This window comes from Mustela nivalis (assembly GCF_964662115.1).
Source record: "Mustela nivalis genome assembly, chromosome: 8".
NCBI classification, from domain to species: Eukaryota; Metazoa; Chordata; class Mammalia; order Carnivora; family Mustelidae; genus Mustela; species Mustela nivalis.
The window spans coordinates 116974031-116995906 of NC_139027.1; the positions used below are offsets into that span (position 1 = coordinate 116974031).

The 21876-nt window shown below is 43.7% G+C and overlaps 2 protein-coding genes across 4 annotated transcripts in view; both read left to right on the plus strand.

Moving 5' to 3' along the window:
- The window catches only part of LOC309871509 (signal-regulatory protein beta-1-like), a 68387-nt gene extending 56812 nt beyond the window's left edge, over positions 1–11575 (plus strand). The window contains exons 5-6 of one of the 2 annotated variants that reach the window (XM_082744599.1): positions 10024–10131; positions 10641–11575. In XM_082744599.1, the coding sequence (XP_082600725.1) occupies positions 10024–10131; positions 10641–10663 (131 nt within the window). In that variant the 3' untranslated portion in view covers positions 10664–11575. The remainder of the gene's footprint in view (positions 1–10023; positions 10132–10640) is intronic. The other variant, XM_082744601.1, reaches the window with a different exon arrangement.
- LOC309871506 (signal-regulatory protein beta-1-like) overlaps positions 1–21876 on the plus strand; it is a 56413-nt gene that overhangs the window by 2121 nt on the left and 32416 nt on the right. For both annotated transcript variants that reach the window (XM_082744588.1, XM_082744587.1), the window contains exon 3: positions 6673–7029. In XM_082744588.1, coding sequence (XP_082600714.1) covers positions 6673–7029 — 357 coding nt within the window. The remainder of the gene's footprint in view (positions 1–6672; positions 7030–21876) is intronic.

Here is a 21876-nt window from a genome sequence, read left to right on the forward strand (position 1 = left end):
GACCACCTCAGCGCATTTACAGATGGGGATACTGAGGCTCAGCAGATCCGGCCTGAGCAGGGAAGTGAGCCACAGCCTGACTCACAGCCCTGCTCTCTGCACACTCACTGCGCAGGCCAAAGTGGGAGAAAGTGCCCACCCTCTCCTTGAAACTCTTGTAAGTCTTGTATGGCTCTCTTTTTCAGCAGTAAACATTAAGAAAATACGGGAAGAGGTGGGCTAGCTTTGTACTCCCAGATCAGACAGGTATGCAAACATCTGGTGAAGTGTCGAGCCTGTTCCTGAAAGACACGGCTTCTCATGTGTAAGAGCCTTTGGAGTCTTTCCCCAGATATGTGGTGATGCTTCTTCACTGAGCAGCCTGGGGCACCAGCCTAGACAGAGCAGTGGGGCCCCTGCAATCCCAGCAATACCAGGCACCCCATTCCTGGCTCTGCAGACTAAGGATATGCAGACTGGGAGGCATATCCTGGAGGGTATTTGGCTCCGTGAGCAAGAGTTCACATTCTAGACTCAGCTGTCGGGACCCGACATCTTCCCTCTGTTGTCAAGTCAACATGTCTGGACACCGGGTTTGACCCCTCCCCATAACCGCTTGCAGGGAGAATGTCAGATGGAAAAGGAGGGTGGCTGTCACTGTTGGGCTGGAGAAGGTGAGATATTTGCTCTGTTGTGGATGAAACAGCTGGAGGCCACAGGAAGTGGAAGAGGAGGAGCCCTGAGGAGGAGCCCTGCTCTGCTAGGACCAAAGGAGCTTGGCTCCTTGGTGAGGGAGAAACAGAGACCACGGAGGGGGAGTTTCCTCACAAAGTTGTCCTTATTTTACAGTTAATGGATCACAGGGAATAGTTTCCAAATCCATGATACTGAACAGGGCCAAGCAGGTTCTATATATTAGGGCTGGAGATGAATATTCAGAGGGGGTTTTTAACACTAAAATGAGACTGAGGCAACTTCTTTCAAGATATGTCTCCAAAGGCAAAGGAAACAAAAACGAAGATGAACTTTTGGGACTTCATCAAGATCAAAACCTTCTGCACAGCAAACAAAACAAACAACAAAACAAAGAGGCAACCCACAGAATGGGAGAAGATATTTGCAAATGACAGTACAGGCATATTTTCGGTTGTGTGGGGGTTGGTGCCACTAAACCCTATGTTATTCAAGGGTCACTTGTAAAGGTGATGAAAAATAAGAACAGAGAGTATGAGAAGAGAAATTTAAATAACAGTGGGAAAAGAATAAGAAAAAATAAAAAGAGAGACAGAAGAGAAAAAGAAAACTATTTTAATTATTTTTTAAGAATTTAACCTCAGTAAAAAATTCCCCAGTGCCTTTACCCGACTTCATTTCCTTAGGATCTTAAGTCAGAAGGATCATGTAAAAATTTTCAGAATACCTTAACAAAAATAAATAAGTTAATTTTAATAAATTTATATACAGGAGGAAAACCATCTTATATAGTTAAAGAGCTGTGATAATAAGTATGGCAATCATCTTAGAAGATATTACTCAGAATAGAGAGGATATACTTAACTAGTGTGATAATCACAACTTCAGCAAGAGTGAAGGTTCTGATGCTCATGAGAATTTTTTTTAATATAATTTTTTTATTTTTTATAAACATATATTTTTATCCCCAGGGGTACAGGTCTGTGAATCACCAGGTTTACATACTTCACAGCACTCACCAAAGCACATACCCTCCCCAATGTCCATAATCCCACCCCCTTCTCCCAAACTTCCTCCCCCCAGCAACCCTCAGTTTGTTTTGTGAGATTAAGAGTCACTTATGGTTTGTCTCCCTCCCAATCCCATCTTGTTTCATTTATTCTTCTTCTACCCACTTAAGCCCCCATGTTGCATCACCACTTCCTCATATCAGGGAGATCATATGATAGTTGTCTTTCTCTGCTTGAATTATTTCGCTAAGCATGATACGCTCTAGTTCCATCCATGTTGTCGCAAATGGCAAGATTTCATTTCTTTTGATGGCTGCATAGTATTCCATTGTGTATATATACCACATCTTCTTGATCCATTCTATTGTGGACATTGCTGCTATAAACATTTGGGTGCACGTGCCCCTTTGGATCACTACGTTTGTATCTTTAGGGTAAATACCCAGTAGTGCAATTGCTGGGTCATAGGGCAGTTCTATTTTCAACATTTTGAGGAACCTCCATGCTGTTTTCCAGAGTGGCTGCACCAGCTTGCATTGCCACCAACAGTGTAGGAGGGTTCCCCTTTCTCCACATCCTCGCCAGCATCTGTCATTTCCTGACTTGTTGATTTTAGCCATTCTGACTGGTGTGAGGTGATATCGCATTGTGGTTTTGATTTGTATTTCCCTGATGCTGAGTGATATGGAGCACTTTTTCATGTGTCTGTTGGCCATCTGGATGTCTTCTTTGCAGAAATGTCTGTTCATGTCCTCTGCCCATTTCTTGATTGGATTATTTGTTCTTTGGGTGTTGAGTTTGCTAAGTTCTTTATAGAATCTGGACACTAGGCCTTTATCTGATATGTCGTTTGCAAATATCTTCTCCCATTCTGTCAGTTGTCTTTTGATTTTGGTAACTGTTTCCTTTGCTGTGCAAAAGCTTTTGATCTTGATGAAATCCCAATAGTTCATTTTTGCTCATGAGAATTTTATCTCATTTACGTAAACACTGCTATACATTGTCATTTATTCTGAAACTTAAGTATAGTTTATGAGACAATTTTAAGCTAATGGAAAATTAGTGGAATTTGTTTACTACAAGGAACTAGCTTTAAACAAAGGTCTATCCTAATGAACAATAGTGTTTTAGTTATCTTAAGAAAGTGAATGCTATTAAAATTTGACATATGGTACTAGATTGCTTTATAAAAGACTTCATTTTCTTAAAGAAATAAAACAAGAGTATTTTTAATATAACTTAGTTTTTAATAAGCTAGAATGTATATAATTTTTTCTCTAATTTTTTAATATTAAGTCAAATTAGTTTTTTTGCATTGATGTATCTTATAGTCTTGCTAATTCTTTTTCTAGTTCTGTCACATTAGATGCATTTGACTTTTCTGTATACACCATAACATATTACTTCTTCCTTTTAAATCTTAATGGCCTTTATTTCTTTTCTCCAACACAACATTAAATAGGAGTTGTGAAAGAACAAAAAAAAAAAAAAAAGAGAGAGAGAGAGACTGAGGTTACTGTCAGCCACTCTCTGATTCATCTGCTCTTTTCCATCTGTGTTTCCAATGATAAATCCCAAGCACAACTGCTTGCATTCCCTTACTTGCCCCTTCCTGCAACCCTGTGTGGTAGGAGAGGGAAGGAGAAATGCCTCCTGTCCCATGTCACAGAGGAGCCACACCGTGCCATGGCAGTGCCTGCAGTCAGCTGGGCAGCCTGGTTCCGGCTTTCTTAGGGGTCCCCTATCCCCTGAAGGGACTGCTGCACACTCTCTCTGACCTCAGTGAGGTGTGCAGGGAGGCAGCTAGGAGTGGTTGATGCCAACAGTCAGGCCCATCAGAAATGACCTTCCTATGCCCAGACTGGTAGGGAGTCACCTGGCAGAGAAGACAAGGGGCAACTTGAACTGCACCTGAACTGCACTTGAACTGCACCTGAAACTGCACCTGGGTCCTGGCCTTGACTCAGAGTTCAGTTCTGGAACCTCCTCTGTGGGAATTGGAGAGGACAACACCTTTCGCACACTATCAGAAGGGGAGCGGGTTCTCCACAGCACCTCATGCATATCCTGAGCACTGATGTCTCCAGAGTTCCACTGTGCTGTGTGGACTCACAACTCTTGTTAATGATGTGCTGCATGTTTCCTAGGTGCCAAATTGTTACTAAAGTTTAACATGTACTATAATTTCACTTAATCCTCAAAACAGTCTCTACTAGCATGTTGGGCCACACTGTACATATACAGGGAATGCACTTACCTCTGTGTGTGTGTGCGCACGTGTGTGCATGTATAGGAATGGGCATAGGGAAATGTATACACACGCATTTGCACACACACATGGGATTTTGGAAAACACCTTGCTTTTTCTCCTCATAATGCAGCCAGTCTACGTGAAATGCACATTAGAACGATGTTTGGATCCCTGTCTCTGAGCTACTCACCCTCTTCTTTAATTCTCTAAACTTACATCTCACCCCTCACCAAGCTCTTAAATTAAAAACAAACTTCTCTCTTGGTAAAATGAATAGAACCTTGTGCATTACTACCTTGGAAATGCCTCCATGCTGGATTCAAGTGGATGAGGAAAGAAGGGGACACAAATTCAGAGACTCCTGCCTATGTGATCTGCATCTGTAATTATATCCATTTTCATATCCCAATCCCAATTATCTGATTGGGATTGGGATATAATGCCTCCGTGCCTCAGGAAATCTCATGAGTGATAACTTTCTAAATTCCTGAGCACTCACCATGTGCCACACACATACCTGGAAATGCCTATGTCCATTATGTCATGTGATCTGTGTATCCAAGGCAGACATTCCTGTCACCCCTACCTTGGAGATAAGAAAAGAAGGCACAGAAAGGGCCAAGGTCGCTGAGTGTAAGTGGGAGATCTAGGATCGGAACCTAGGCAGTCTGATTCTAAATCTCACAGGTCTAACCATTGCTCTTCTCAAATCCAATGACCACACTTCCATCCCATGAGATTTCTGCAGATCTTCCAATCACTGTGGAGAAGGGGGTTGTGTGGTGAAGAACGTTTGTAGTTCACTTCTCTTAAGTGCTTCTATATTCTGGGTATATGCAAGTGTTTGTTTCATCCAAGTCACCTATGTGGGAAACTCAGCTTCTGATATAATGTCCTGAGAAATTCTCCACTGAAAATAGACTCCCTCCAAAAGGATCACATTGGGCAATTCACACATTATACAAATATATACCTACTAGGTGACAAGAACAGTTATATTAACATAGGGCATGTTGAGGAGTAAAAGAGACAAAGTAGTTGCCCTTGTAGAAGTTGTATCATAGTGGAGGAAAGGACAGGAAAAAATAGATGCAATAAATCAGTAAATAACAGAGGTACAGAGATTGATGAACATTAAGGAAAAAACATGACAGTACAGCTGGATACAAAAATGGGAGAATTGCTAGGGTGAGATGTATTTAAACAGGTAGCCTGGAGCAAAGATTTTAAGAAGGTGGGGGAGTGAGCTATGTGATTTTCTGGGGGAAGAGCCTTCCCAAACAGCATGGGAACTGCACGAGAGCAGGATACTCTTGCTCTCTTCAAGGATTTGGGATTTTATTCTGAATGAAATGGTACCTATGCAAGGTTTTGAAGACAGAAGTGACACAATCTGACATGAGTTTCATTCCAGCATTTGGTTGAGAATGGAGTACCACAGGACATAGAGAGAAGCAGCTAGAGCCCTCAAGAGCTCAGTGCATCCATGCAAACAAGGAAAAGTGGTTTGCAGCAAGAGAGCAGTCAGCAGAGAAAAGGGAGAGAGGAGACACTGTGGGTGCCTGCAGTAGGGGAGCCATTAGGATGTCCTAGGGCAAAGGAATTGAGGTGGGAAAAAAAGGCACCCAAGGCTCAGAACCTAAGCATCTGGGAAAATAAAGGTGCCTCTGCTGAGATGTTCAAGGATTTGTGGAAAACTGAGTTCAGTTTAGGATATGTTAGCTGTGAAAGGTTTACTTCTAGCTAAGAAACAGTTCGAATGGTATTCGGACCTACAAAGCATAGCTCAGAGGCAAGGCCTGGGCCAGAAATAGAAATAAGAGGATTATAGATAGGGTCGCCTGGGTGGCTCAGTGGGTTAAGCCGCTGCCTTCGGCTCAGGTCATGATCTTGGGGTCCTGGGATCGAGTCCTGCATCGGGCTCTCTGCTCAGCAGGGAGCCTGCTTCCCTCTCTCTCTCTCTGCCTGCCTCTCCATCTACTTGTGATTTCTCTCTGTCAAATAAATAAATAAAATCTTAAAAAAAAAAAAGAGGATTATAGACACACAAATGGTAGATTTTTCACCTTTCCTTGGCTCCTCATGACCACCTGATCCTCTTCCTTCTCCCTTCCCATTTTCCCTCCATGACTCCCTCCATGGTGCATTCCTGTTTCTTCCCATTTTTGTCCTAGCACTTCAGCTTCCTGACCCGTCTTCTCCAGACTTGGAAACCAAAGTATGTGATATTTTAGTGCATCCAGGATCTGTTTGTAACAGCTCGTGCCCTCCTTAGGAGGCATGTTTGGTTGCAAATACTGCTAAGTGCATGGGTTTTACCAGCTCACACTCTGCAAGGGTGAACCACAAATTTCCTCCCTGAGGAGTAGCTAAGAAATGGAAAAGGACACTGGGTGTATGTCTGATGCACCAGCAGCCTGCTTCTCTGATTTCTATCCCTGCCTGGTTTTTGAGGACACTTCATATAAGAAGGAATGAGTTTGCGTTTCTTGATGTCTCCAAGGACTAGCTAGTCATCAAGGCAGGAAATCCAGCTGCAAAGTCAAACCTGCTCTGTGACACGTCATTGTGATTCTCTGTGTCTTTGTTTCCTCGGTTATGATGGGGTGTCCTGTTACAGGCTCAGGGCAAGGGCCGATCCCAGTGTGCACTAGGTCAGGGAGCTGTTGTGGGTAAACATGTGAGGACACACACAGGATCACAGCAGGATGAGGAGATGACTGTCTGTTTCCTCTCCAGGTGTGGCCGGTGAGGCGGGGCTGCAGGTGATCCAGCCTGACAAGTCAGTGTCTGTCACAGCCGGACAGACAGCCACTCTGCGCTGCACCCTGACCTCCCTGCTCCCCACAGGGCCTGTTCAGTGGTTCAGGGGGACAGGGCCAGGCCGGGAGTTAATCTTCAGTTACAAAGGAGGCCATTTCCCCCGAGTAACAAATGCTTCAGACACCACAAGGAGAAACAACATGGACTTTTCCATCTGCATCAGTAACATCTCCCCAGCAGACACCGGAATCTACTACTGTGTGAAGTTCCAGAAAGGGAACCCTGCTGATGTGGAGTTTAAGTCTGGACCAGGCACTCTAGTCACTGTGAGCGGTGAGTATGGCCTGGGCCTCCTTTGTCTCCTGGTTGTGACAAGTCAATAAGAATGCCCTCCGTTTTCTGACCAACAGCTAAGGATCAGGCGTTGTGGTGGGTGTCCCCGACTTCAGCCCATTCCACAGATCAGGGAAGTTGAGGCCTGGAGAGGTCTTGATGCTTGCTCAAAGGCCCCTGATAAATGGTGGGAAAGTCTAGCACCCCAGTCTGTGGGTCCAAAGCTGTTGACTTTTCCAATCCTGACCAGCCCTCTGGTTCCAGGGATGAGGGGATTATAGTCTGAGTGACTTGCACAGTCACATGACGCAGTCTTACTCCTACTTCCAGAGAGTGTCCCCTCCATGTGGCTGACTCTTCTCTACTCGGCAGGTACTGAGCATCTGCTGTGTGCAGGCTCTCGTCTGCCTGCAGGGGATGCAAGGAACAATATAGGCAAGGGCTCCTTTCTTTCTTTTTTTTTTTTTTTAAACAATTCTTTTTTTTTTTTAATTGTTTATTTATTTGACAGACAGAGATCACAAGTAGGCAGAGAGGCAGACAGAGAGAGAGGAGGAAGCAGGCTCCCCGCTGAGCAGAGAGCCCCATTTGGGGCCAGATTCCAGGACCCTGGGATCATGACCTGAGCTGAAGGCAGAGACTTAACCCACTGAACCACCCAGGCGCCCCAAGATCTCCTTTCTTATGAAGCTCCCATTCCCTTCCCTTCCTGTGGATGAATGCATCCAGGGCAGGGAGGTGGGTTATGTCTCTCTTTCAATGTAGAAGAATCACAGTGAGAAGAGGTATAAAGTCACTGTTTACACTGAGAGCCCAGGATGGAGAAGATGCCAGAGGCTGGGCATTTGTTGTGGGTCTGTGCAGAAAAGCATCTTGCAATTCAGGGACTGACTCACATAAGAGCACTGAGTCTCCCTCAGCTCCTGGACATAGGCATGCGGGTGGTTTTATCCTGATTGTGCAGGTGTTACAGGAATTCCCAGTCGTACGTTCCTTGCCTGGGCACCAGCGCTAGTATGTGGCTCCAGCACCAGGGAGATCTGTTCTTTCTGGGAGAGTCTCCTTCTTCTTCCCCAAACTGCCCACACAGGGGATGCCCTGGTTGAGAATGGATGAAGCTGGAGGGACCATCTCAGCCCATTTACAGATGAGGACACTGAGGCTCAGCAGATCTGGCCTAAGCAGGAAAGTGAGCCACAACCTGACTCACAGCCCTGCTCCCTGCACACTCACTGTGCTGGCCAAAGTGGGAGAAAGTGCCCACCCTCTCCTTGAAACTCTTATAAATCTTGTATGGTTCTCTTTTTCAGCAGTAAACATTAAGAAAACATGGGAAGAGTCAGGCTAGCTTTGCACCCCCAGATCAGACAGGTATGAAAAACATCTGGTGAATTGTCAAGCCTGTTCCTGGAGGACATGGCTTCTCATGTGTAAGAGCATCTGGAGTCTTTCCCCTGTTGTGTGGTGTTGCTCCTGAGCAGCAGTGAACTTCACCTAAGTTCCACAGCTTCTCCCCCAGCAACAGCCAGCCAATCCATAGTTCTTGAAATTAACACATTATTTGCAGAATGGCAGGATACTCCCCTCCTCTGCTTACACCAGCCCAGGTCACCACGGTGAGGTTTCAGCAGTGACAAGGACAGGGCAAGCCAGCACCTACCCTGCTCTACCACCCACAGGGCTGGGGGCCACATGACCAGCTGGCAGAGACCTAGGTCCAAATGTTCCCATTAGAGCTGGCTTTCCAGACCCCAAGCAGACAAACTCTACACATCTCCCAGGAGGGAGACTCTCAGATGACATGAGAAGAGAGAAAGCTCACTGTGTGTTGCTACAGGATCCACCTGTGTGAGAGCGCAAAGGAGGGAGGACTGGCAAAGGGAGATGTTGGCACAATTCAGCATGGCAAACCTCAATTACTGACAGAGAGACAGCAAGGTGAGTGCTCTTCATGAGTTGTTTTAAATTGAGAGGATTGGCTTAGCCTCTGTATCCTCACTTCTGCCTGCCTTCTGCTGCCGGTTCCCCTCTAGAAACAGGGGCAAACATGGTCAATATAACTCTTTCACCTCAGAAAAAGTCCAGGGCCCCACCCAGAAGAGACCTGCCATCCTCTAACATGCCAGGGGCAAATATGGTGAGAACCTACTCTTTCCTTTAAGATTACTCTATATATTTCAAAAAAAAAATTTGGATTCTTTAAATTCAAATATAAAACCAAAAATGGGTCTATGTATAAAGTAAAAAAATCAGAAGCTGTCCTTCCAGATCCAACAGTCTATGTCCAACAGAAAGACTTTGGCTGACAGTGACAATGGTGTACGAGTGAGCTGGATGGTGTTTGAAATTCTCCTGAGCATTAGACCGAATTTCCTTGTCTCCCCAGGATATTGTCCAGCCAGCAGGTCTCCTGAGGTCAGGTCACCTTACAGACTGCCTCTTCACCTCTGTATGTGGGAGTTGTCAAACCATGTGCATGGAGCAAAACAGGGCAGCCTTAACCCCATGTGTGACATCTGTTCCCACTCCACTTGAGGCCAGCTGGACATTTGGTTCTATGAATCAGAGAGTTTAGCTTTGTCCTTGTCCAAAGACAAGGTCTCAGAGTCATCCTGCAGGCCAGCAGTGAGGGGGTTCCCTGGATCTGAGCCATGTCATCTGTCCACTTTCTGTAAACTAGGAGCCTGTTGACTCATCAGAAAGAGGCTGTATGACCTGCTCCACTGGGTGTGAGAACCAATTCGGTAAACCAGACTTACACGTTCCTGAGTGCTCGTTCTCCCCACCTTTTCTCAAGAAGGACACCTGGCAGTGAGAAAGGGGTGAGTGAGGTGAGACACGTCTTACTCCAAATTCTGCCTTGAACAGGGGAAGAATTCATGAACTTCAGAGCGTTGATAAGCCTGAGTCACTTCAGATACAGTAAGTGGAGGACCCAGGGCATGACTCTAGGGTGCCCCCCTCTGATGGTGCCTCCTATCCCTTCTTTTCCAGAGTCAAGGCCATCTACTCCAATCCTGATAGCTGTCACCCCGGGCCCGAAGCTGCTGCTGCTCATCATTGTCTCTGCCATCTATGTCCACAAGAAGCGAGGGCCTGATTGTAAGTTATGGGTCAGGGAGGGAAGGTCAATGTTAGTCCCAGAAAGAGCCAGGTCAGGGAGAGTGTCAGCACACAGGTCACCTGGAGTCAGTGCCCACCTGGAGTAAAGAACATATGACACACCTTCCTTGATACCCTTGGGAATCTCAGGGTTCCCATTCCCTGAGGTGTTGGGGCATTTAGCCTATAAAAGGTGGGCAGGGTCAAAGGCTATCAAAAAGTGTGGACAGAGTCCTAGGGATTCTGGGAAGGAAGTGGGCAGAGAGGCTCAATGAGAGGCAGCTGGGTGGGAGGATCCCTTGGAGACCATCACCAGATTATAGAAACTAGGGCTCCTTTAGGGTCTGTGTTTAGAGGAAGGCTGACAGGTGCCAGAGGGCTGCTCTGAGGACAGCTTCCAATGACCCTATGTGGGTCATACCGGAGGGGATGGGGATGGGGGTTCAAGACCAAAGGGAGGAAGCTTAAGTGGCAGAGTCTTCTATCAGTGGCTGTCTGTCCTTTCACAGCAGGTGTCTCAAGAATAAAATAGCACCAAGAACATAAGAGACACATGAGGAACATTTCTGGAATGATGAGCAAATAATCAACTGTGAACATGGGTACCACAGCTCCTCCCTTCCTCCCCTACTATATGCCACCCTCAGTCTCTGCTCCTTCCGTCCTTGAGGGGCCAAGCCAAAGAAAAGGAACAATGAGAAGCTTCCCCAACTCTGCCCCCAAATACCTTGCTTGCTCCCAAGACCCACCTGTCCACAGTCCCTTCTTCTCCTTCTCACAATTCTTGATGTCCCCAGAGCTGGGACTACATGCCAGGTCCTCAGCAGAGGCCATGGGAACTTTCTCTGGGCACTGATGCACAGATATCTGCCTGAATGTGAGAAAAAAGTCACATCTACACTTACCAGGTGTCTCTCATTCATCTTCTGGGGACTGTGGCCATGAACTACATGCTCATGTCCATGTTCTTGGGAGTTATTTCTGCCAACCCCCAGACATTCTAGCCTTCGTGAGGTTCTTCACAGGGTCTTAAATAAAATGAATCTCATCCTGGTATGAAGAAGAGAAATGATTCTCCTTCCTCTTTGCCTACACGTCCTACTCCTTAGACCCAAGGACAAAACACCCTCCTCCCTGTGATGGGAACACTAGCTCTTCTGTCACCTTCATCCTTCCCAGCCCCAGTGCTCATGTATGTGAGCTGGCAGTTCAGAAGTCTGGAGCCATCCTTGGTTTTCTTACTTTATATCCCCTATTCAATTCTGCCTTCAGAATGTTGCTTGCAGTGGCCAGATAATCAATGTGAAGTAATCTACTCAGAGAAAGAGAAAGAAGCCGGATTTGTAGCGCTTGTGGACTTCCATGGTGTCAACACTTCCAATGTGACCAACGGCAAGCTAACAGTGTTTAACAACTTGCTTATAAAATTCCTGAAATGTTCTCAGAAGTGAGTGCAAGCCTCCTCCCAAAACCAGTGAGCCCCACCCAGAATCTGTACACTGCTCACCCCAAGCCTGCTACCTGCTACCAAGTACTCCTTCCTGGACCATTCTTTGTCTCTTACAGATCTCCAGTTTCAGCTGCAGTGATTCCATGGCAATGGAAGTCAAACTGTGTCTTTCCTCTGCTTCTTCCCCCTAAAGATGTGCATGACACTCTTTCCCTCTTTGAAGCTCTGTTTAAACATCACCTTATTAAAAAGTCCCTTCCAGAAACCACCCAGAATAAAATATCAAGTCCTTTCTCCCACTCTGTGTTCCCACAGCTCATAACCTAATTAAACTGTTTCCCTAGAACTTCGAATTAGCTGACATGATAAGTGGAAGCAGTGCTCACTTTGCACAGTAGTGCAGGAAAAACACTGATGGTGCAGCTGAAACCATGCAAAGTGATCTCAAAAATCAGTGGGAGAATAACAATTTTTCTGTGACCTTTAAAAACGTAAAATGCTATTTGTCACAACCTGTCATCTTGTCATTATGTAGCATTTAAAAAATATATACTCTTCACTATGAAGTCTTTTAGAAATCTAAAATATGACTTTCTATGGTTTGTGTTTCCATATTCCTTTATTGCCAGTTTGAACAAATCCACATGCTTTGATTCAAAGGTAATAAATTCCTCTTATTTGGAAAAAAAAAAAAAAAAAAAACGTTTTAAAGCACCCCCTTCTCCCAAACAGAAAGTTTCCAAATGTCAATGATGAATGTATAGGAAACTGAAAAAAACAATAGAACCATTGTTTATTGGGTGTATTGTCATTTCAAATATTAGAAACACTGAAAGGTGAAGCATTCTGGTTTTTTTGTAAAGAATCTTCATCAACAGTTTACACAGTGCAAGCCTTCTTCCGATTGCATGGTTGACCATATAGGGCCAAGGTCTGAATTACCTCATTTCAGTCTCAATTGGGATCAGCTTCCAACATTCCATCCCTTGTACTTTCAATGTTGTGGAATCCTTACAATATTAATTTGAATTCTTCTGGGGTCACATCCTCTTGGACATTTTCACCCTCCCTTTCACCACCTTCTTCAATGACATGGTAAGCTTGTCTCACTCTGCTCCTCTGGCTTCATATCCACACTCTGGGGACAAGCACCCCTGTCACCATTCCCCTGGTGCCCTCATGAGCCCCAATCGCAATCAATTTCAACACTACCTGAAGCCTCAACTCTTCTCATTTCTCCAGCATACGTTCAGCTTTATGCCAATTCCATTTGGCCACTATTCACTTTTGTATAATGTCACCTTGGTCCCTCATTGGGAGAACAGCAGACAACATGACCACCTTCATTGCTGCCTGTGGTAAATTGAGTAACAGAGTCACAGAGAACCACCACTTCCGGCCTTGAAAGACCTGATGCTTATTTATCGTGATGAGGACCTGTTGGCTAAATAGAGATTTGTGGCCTGAGGAAGAGTTAATGGCAAAGTTTGTACTTCATGAAATTGCTCACGGAAAATTCCTCCATGGCAAATGAAACTGAAATCATGTGTTGGGGGACTGATGGTATTTAACTGACTTGTGGTGACTGATGTTTGTGTATGTCTGCACCATGTTCATGCACGTCTGCACCATGTTTGCATGATGACACAAACTCAGTCATCAGTTGTCAATGATAGCCATGTGTTAGGCCTTCACATTTTTTAAAACATAAATTGGGGAACAGATAATTGAAAACATCAGTTTCTACCAGATGTTGAATTTAAAAATACCATTTTTTTATTCAACACTGGTACAACTTTAACAAAGATATCAAGATACATCCAGGAAGAATCAAAACAACCTTCCTCGCACACACTGAGAATTTATAACCACTCTCCCATCTTTTTCTTCCACCAGTGTTTCTGTGTTTTTGTTTGTCCTGATAGCATATAAATCTTACACTTGGGGTTCTTTTTGACGAGGTTCTTCCTTTATTTGCATATATATATTTTTTCTCTTGTCATATACTTTTATCAGTCTTTTTGTTTGTCTGTTTTTGTTTGTCTACTTCATAAATCTTACCTTGGGGCCCATTTGGGCTGAACCTTCTCTTACATCTTCCCTTTCTTTCCTCTCTCTCTCTCTCTTTTTTTTTTTCCTTTTTCTTTTCTTTTGTCTCTCGTTTGGGTGGGGAATCTTGATTGCTCAGAAGTGTTCCATGGTGCACCTTGACTGCATCATGGTCAATACAACCAGCTACATCTGTTCAGTCATCTCTCACCAAAATGACTAGGAGGAGGAATGCCCAACAGAAGAAAAATACAGAGGATGGGCCTTCTGCAACAGAGCTAACAGCTATCAACATAGACAATATGTCAGAAAGAGAATTCAGGCTAATAATTATCCAGGCAATAGCTAGGTTGGAGAAAGCCATGAATGACCAAATGGAATTGATTAGGGCCAAGCTGAAAGCAATGAGAGATGATGTTCACAATGTTAGGGCGGAGCTTAAAGCTACCAGGGAGGAGGTTCACAATACTCTCAATGAGTTCCAATCTAATCTAAATTCTCTCAAAGCTAGGGTAACTGAGACAGAAGATACAATTAGTGATCTGGAGGACAAACAGATAGAGAGAAAGGATCAGGAGGAAGCCTGGAACAAACAGCTTAGAAACCACAAAAACAGAATCAGGGAAATAAATGATGCCATGAAACGTTCCAAAATCAGAATTATTGGAATCCCTGAAGGGGAGGAGTAAGAAAGAAGTCTAGAAGATATAGTGGAACAAGTTCTTCATGAAAATTTTCCCAATCTCACAAATGGAACCAGTGTTCATGTACTAGAGGCTGAACGGTCTCCACCCAAGATTATACATTCCAAAAAAAAAATCACGAGACCTGATAGTCAAATTGAGGAATCATAATTGTAGGTATAAACTCTTGAAAGCCGCTAGGACAAAGAGGATACTTGCTTACAGAGGAAAGCCCATAAGAATAACGTCAGACCTGTCCACAGAAACCTGGCAAGCCAGAAAATGCTGGCAAGATATATTCAGGGCACTAAATGAGAAGAACATGCAGCCAAGAACTTTATCCAGCAAGACTGACATTCAAAATGGATGGAGAGGTAAAGAGTTTCCAAGACTGGCAAGGCTTAAAAGACTGGTACATGTACCTAAAACCATATCAATTCGTTGTCTTTGAAAGTTCTATCAGAATTTCAAATCCTCCAGAAAGCAAGCAGGTGGATTTTCAAAAAAACAAAGACTAACCCACTGATTGGAGTACAAGAATGGGTACAGGAACCTTCTGGAAGAGCTCCCAGTGGCCCATGTGCAAGAGTTTGGGCAACAAATAAGTAAAGTAGTATCTGGTTCTGTTATGGTCTACATGTTTGAGTCTCCACAAAACTGAGTGTTAGAGTCGTCAAGCCCACATGATGCTGTTGGTCCTGGGGCAGGACATTTAGGACAAAGAAATTCCTTACGTACAGAGGAAAGCCCATCAGAATAACATCAGACCTGTCCATCTTGTCTGGATTTACAGGGGAATGGGTCCTCAGGCGTATGTGCTGGGGACAACCCTATGCCTGTTTACTGTGCTCTTTTCACCTGTTTACCTAGAATTTCTTGGAGAGACAATTTTTCTGTCCATTCCAGAATTTATAGAACTAAATTGGAAGGTTTCCCAGCTCACAAAAAACACCAATGGCTGTGTCTGTCCCACGTACTTTTGTTCAGGAAATGGGTGCATGCTAATGGTCACAGGACTGAGCACAGCTCGCACATCAGAACTCTCATCCCCCAACCACTAAGAACAAAGAACCTCTCTTTTCAATTTACTACCACCATAGAGATGCTACCTCTCAAAGGACAATAAATGTTGGAGAACATGACATTATAAAGCAGGACAAAGATCTACAATGCTTCCATCCAAAGATGATCACTGTAAAGAATTTGCAGAGTTTTTGTGCTCTTGGAATATTGGCCAGAAGTGGTCACCAGAGGTCTCTCTGGGTCAGTGATGGAAGCTGAATCCTGCAGGCTCTCGAGAGAACTAAGCATTTCTGTCTCTACTTGCTGAAAATGTTAAATGAGCTGTGGAGTCTCTTCCCCAAGGCCATTGGTCCAAAAACCTAGAATAGCCAGCTCAAGATTGACATCATTGGACTCTAAGACTTCCAAGAAAGCACAGTAATTGAAACAGTGGCATTGGTGAAAGAACACACAGATCAATGCAACAGAATAGAAAGTCCAGAAATACACCCACATAAATAGAGCCAACTGATCTTTGAGAAGGACCAAGATAGTCTTTTCAGCAAATGGGAACATCAAGACATCAGGACAGCCAAATAAAAAAAAAAATTACTTCTACATACATACCTAGCAGCCTTCATAAAAATAACTCATATATAAAACCCCAAACTATAAAACTCCTAGTAGATACCATAGAAGAAAATCTAGACGAGCTTTGATATGGATTACTTTTTCTAGTAGATTGACTTCATATCTTAAAGCAGTTCACACCAGAATTGAGCAGAAGGTGCAGAGTTTTCCCATGGGACCCCTGTCCCCACACATCACAGCTGCTGCCATTATCAACATCCTGGACCAGAGCGATACATTTATTACAAATATGAACCTACACTGAAATGTCATTAGCATCCAAAGTCCATAGTTCACATTGTGGTTCACTCTGAGTATTGCATAGTCTATGGGTTTGATAACAACTTTTATAGTACCATGCAGAGTAGTTTCATTACCCTAAAAATCCTCTATGCTCTGTCTCTTTACCTCTTTCCACCCAAAACCCTGGCAATCACTGATATATTTACATTCACCATAGTTTTGCCTTTTCCAGAATGTCATATAGTTGGAATCATGCAGTAAGCAGGATTTTCCTTTAACTAATGCTAAGTGTTTAAGTTTAAGTTTCTTCCATATCCTTTCAACACTTGCTAGCTCATTTCTTTTAGTGCTGGATAATGTTCCAATGTCTGGATATACCATAATTTCTATATCCATTCACATACTGGAGGTCATCTTGGTTGTCTTCAAGCTTGGCAATTATAACTAAAGCTGCTCTAAACTGCAAGGAAGAATCTGCTCCAGGCCTCTCTCCTAGATTCTGGTAGCCTCAGACCATCCTCAGATTGGACACAGCTTTCCCCCTGTTTCTTCCCATTATCTTTCCTCTGTGCATGACAGCTTAGCTAAGCTGTGTCTGAACTCCTGGTCCACAGATACTATGAAATAATATGTGTTTTCTTAAACTATTCTGTTTGTGGTCATTTGGTATTCAGCAAGTTCCCCTGTTTATACATCATCTACTATGCTCCAGGCCATTCTCCTATCATGATGCAGAAGGAAGGTACCCTCCTCCTTTCTGTACCTGGGTCCCCCTCTCCTTATCCCAAAGTGCAACCCGATTTGTAATTTTCATACATCTGTGTCAGTACATGTTGCTAAAAACGGGTGTAACAAGTCTCCACCTTGACCTAGAACCCAAGCCTTACATCATCTTGGGCTTAGACAAAGAACATGAGGAATGAAGCCATTTTTTTTTTTCCCAAGGAAATTCAGATCAAGACTTCCAGGTGCCCCAGCCTGAGAGTTCAGTTTCAGTCAGAGCTGGAGAGACCTTGACCCTGGGCTGCAATGTGTCTGCTCATTCCCCAACAGGTTCTGTCTTCTGGTTCTGGGAAAATGGGCAAGAACAGCAACTAATCTACACTTTCAATGGAAGCCAGTGCCCTTGAATAAACCAAGTAGAAAACACAGAGGCCAACCAAACACACTATTCCATCTGCATCAGTGACATGTAGTCCCAAGATATGGGCACCTGTCACTGTGTGAAGTGTACAAAAGGGCATCTGGGGGTGTCTCATGGCTCTGTCAGTTTAGCATCTGGCTCTTGGTTTTTGACTCAGCTCAAAAACCTGATCTCAGTGTCATGAGAAAGAGCCCCGGCTCAGGCTCTCTTTCTCTCTCTCAAAATCAATTGATCAATCATTCAATCAATCAATCTTAAAAAGAAAGAGGGCATCCTGACATGGCATATGCATCTGGTTCAGGCACCTATGTGTCTAGGAATGATGAGTATAGCCTCAGAAACTCCATTTCCTTGGCTTGTAAAAATAAATTTTTCAAAATCTGAAACATGTACCAAATCATCACTATGCAATGGATACTATGCCCCTTAATCGATGAACACCCTGTTGGTTGGGATTCTGTAGTTGGCCCTTCTGATAGTCACAGACTGTATGCCCCATATTGAATCAAGCCATATTGACAAACCATGCTCTTCTTTTTTTTTTTTTTTTTTTTTATTTTTATTTTTTTAAAGATTTTATTTATTTATTTGACAGAGAGAGAGATCACAAGTAGGCAGAGAGGCAGGCAGAGAGAGAGGAGGAAGCAGGCTCCCTGCTGAGCAGAGAGCCCGATGCGGGACTCGATCCCAGGATCCTGAGATCATGACCTGAGCCGAAGGCAGCGGCTTAACCCACTGAGCCACCCAGGCGCCCCAACCATGCTCTTCTTTGATGGCACAACCACCAAAACCTGGACATCAGGCAAGAGAAATCTAAAAATAAAAAGATATTCAGTAGGTAAAGTGCAACCCAAAGTGTGCAGTTGCTAGATCCAGAAAGTTGGTAAACTGAGCCTAGAAGTCTGACTGGCCTTTCTGAGGTGTAGGGACCCAATAATATGCATTGTGTGTATTGTAGCCTGTTTCCCGAATCTCTACCCTTCACTCACAGACCCTTGTAGCCACATGTTAGCTTCCAGATTTGGATGAAATCTCAACATGGGTGTAGTTAGATGCCAAGCCTAGTATCTCCTGAAGGAAAATGAAGGAATCCACAGGCCAACAGAACCTCTGGAAACCTTCACAATTCCACTCATCCATTTCTAAGTTTAATGTGATTGAGTCCCAGTGGCCAGTCTCTAGGGGCCACGACAGTGCAGTCAGGGAGTTCTTCATAGAGGAAGTCAATGAGTGAGTGTGGTTTCCTACTTTGGCTTCTGGGGATCCAGGAGATTATAAGGAGGGGTCTTGTGTGTCATCCATTCCCAGGTCTTGTTTGGAAAAGCTGTCCTGGAAGGGCAGAGTCATTCTCCTGTCACATAATCTTTGGCTGGTCTGCCCTGGTCTACCCACAGCTCTAGTGTTCTATTATTCTTTGAGATCAAACCAGTGTTTTCTGTTCCTTACCACTCCCTGAATTTATTGCATTAAATGCAGTGATATTAGTGTGTCCATCTGTTCTGCTGGGAAAACTAGTCCTCCTCAGTAATGTTCTCTTCAAGTCCAGCCACATTCCATGCCATCCAACTGGCCATGGAAAAGTTACTCAAGCTGAGTAACTCTTAGGGAAAAGTTTCCCTCAAGCTGAAAAATATAGTATGGGTGGCTTACTGCCATTGTCTTTAATATGACTGTGCTTAGCGCAAACACCACAATCTAGATCTCCCTGCCCTTGTTTAGTGTTACAGTGTACTAAGCTGTGTATGTGTATGAAATCTACTGAAATATATAATATTTTATAGTACCTAAATATCTTCCATATTTTCCTCATTCTGAATACATTCTACTGCACAGCTGAACATCCAGTTGAAAAGACTTCTAGAAGTCATAGGTAATAACTTAAGAAGCCAGGATTTCCAAATGCATAGAGCCTTAAATCTGTAAGACCAGCATGATGGTAAAACATGATGCATCTGGCATAATCTGAGGTTTTTTCCATCATGACCTTGGGCTGCTTACTGAACTTGTCCAAAGCCTAGTTGCTTCCTGTGTAAAATCTCATATCTTGGACTCATAACCATGTAGTGTTTGTGAATCTTCAAATTTTAGAATTATCAACTCACAGAGTGAGTAATATGTTCTTAAATGGAATGTTCTGACTTACATGTTCTTAAATGGAGTGGAATGTTCATCTTTGCATCTTTCATAGCCAAAGTGGAAAGAAAAGGAGAGATTTACTCTTTCCTTAATCGCATCATTCTTTCATGCATACATTCCCCCATCCACCCACACATCAAGCATGCATTCACTCAACTCACTCTCTCAGTCAGCAATGCATTTGCTTATGCATGCACCTGTTAAGGGGTACCTGCATTCTCCTCTGGGGCAGGCCCTGAGCAGTGGCCCATCTTCCAAGAGGTCCCCGGCACCCATAGTGGATTTCCTAGTAATTCTCTGCTTTCTCTGGAATTTGCCTGAAAAAATTGCCTATAGTGACAGTGTCCCAGTCTTCACTCCCCTTGGATCTGATGGCTATTACCTACTATGTGCAGAGATTCTATCCACAGAGTGTGCATCTCACCGGGGTAGAGAAGTATCCTATGTTCAAGAGAGGCAAGCAACTCACATCCAAGCAGAATAGCGATGGGGCCTCCACTTTGGAAAGCTTGCCTTTGGTGAATGTGTTGGGACAGGAGTCCGAGTGGATCCTCATCTATAAGGTGCAGTATGAGGCACAACCTCCCACCTAGGCCAACCTCTTACTGTCCACAGCAGCCCTCCACATACCCAGGTCATTGGAAGCTCAGGTAATCTCACATCTACTGCTCTAAGCTACTGGGTCACCCTTGTCTACTGAGTGGCATGAGATCTTTAAAGTCACAGAGTCCTATTTGGTGCCTCCTTCTGCCTAGTGGTAAATTCAGAGATGCCTGTCCTTGTGTTTGTGGCTTTCCTTCTGGGCTTCAAGATGCTGGTGATGAGTTTTATAGTCACCTACATCTTCAGGTGGCAGAACTATAACAGGTGAGTTGGGGACAGGCATTAGGACAAAAGGAGATAGGTCAGGTCACTATCATAGGTTGATCAGAGGAATCCAAGATGAGCCCACTATTTCACACAGCACATATAATGGGGGATATAGCCTCAGGAAAAGTTTGAGAACAGTCTTGTTTTCTCTAAATGTCTGTAGGATATCTCAGAGACTTCCAGCTCTCATGCATCATGCAGTGCCCTGGGGTTTGCAGGTTTTTCAGTGAAGTCCCTTGAATCCTGGGTGGGGATCCAAGATGTGAAGATGGATGAAGGTCAAAGATTTCAGCTCCAAAATCCATAGAGTGTCCTCATATGCAGTTTCATGGGACTTACTTTCAGAATAAATAAGAAAAGCAATGCTAAACTTTACTAGAGCTGACGAAGGACTGGAAGGCTTTAACTAGTGGCACAGATGATCGTGGATGTGGGAGAGTTCAGAACTCAGAAAGAGGGGCTGGGCTGCAGTGAGTAGGGTCTTTTTTCTAATTTGCATGATCAATCTCATCTTGATAATGCCTGCCCATAGTATGTGCTCAAATTTTAAAAATATTAACATTTTGCCGTTATGATCCTCTGTTTCTTTTAAAACATTCTGAATTTGGTGTTTATTATTCTCAAATTAGATTTTATAATTTTATAACATACTCTAAGTACTTAAGCAATATGCAGTATTACTGTGCATGTTTTCAATTTTATATAAATGCTGTTATATGTATACAGTATTCTGGAACTTCTATTGTTTTATGTTCAACACAGATAGTGGGATTTTTCATTTGCTGTACATAGCTCCATTTTGTCAATTTTCCATGACTTTGTAGTTCTCTGTTATAAGAATATGCTACAGGATAGAAATTTTTCTCAGGATCGTATGAAAGATTTGTCTGCTGGTTGGGTAATGCAGCTTTGCAACAAGCTTTCGGTCTCTCTGTGTCCATGGGCTCACATGGAAGCGTCTCTCCAGCTCCACCACTGTGGTCCACAGAGCAACAGTTTTAGTATCCTTTGGGAGCTTTTGTAATACAAAAAGAGCATTCAATTTTTTAAATTAATTAATTTATTTTCAGCATAACAGTATTTATTATTTTTTCACCACACCCAGTGCTCCATGCAACCCGTGCCCTCTATAATGCCCACCACCTGGTACCCCAATCTCCCATCCCCCTGCCACTTCAAACCCCTCAGATTGTTTTTCAGAGTTCATAGTCTCTCATGATTCACCTCCCCTCCCAATTTACCCCAACTCTCTTCTCCTCTCTAACTTCCCATGTCCTCCATGCTATTTGTTATGCTCCACAAATAAGTGAAACCATATGATAATTGACTCTCTCTGCTTGACTTATTTCACTCAGCATAATCTCTTCCAGTCCCATCCATGTTGCTAAAAAAGTTGGGTATTCATCCTTTCTGATGGAGGCATAATACTCCATAGTGTATATGGACCACATTTTCCTTATCCATTCATCCATTGAAGGGCATCTTGGTTCTTTCCATAGTTTGGTGACCATGGCCATTGCTGCTATAAACATTGGGGT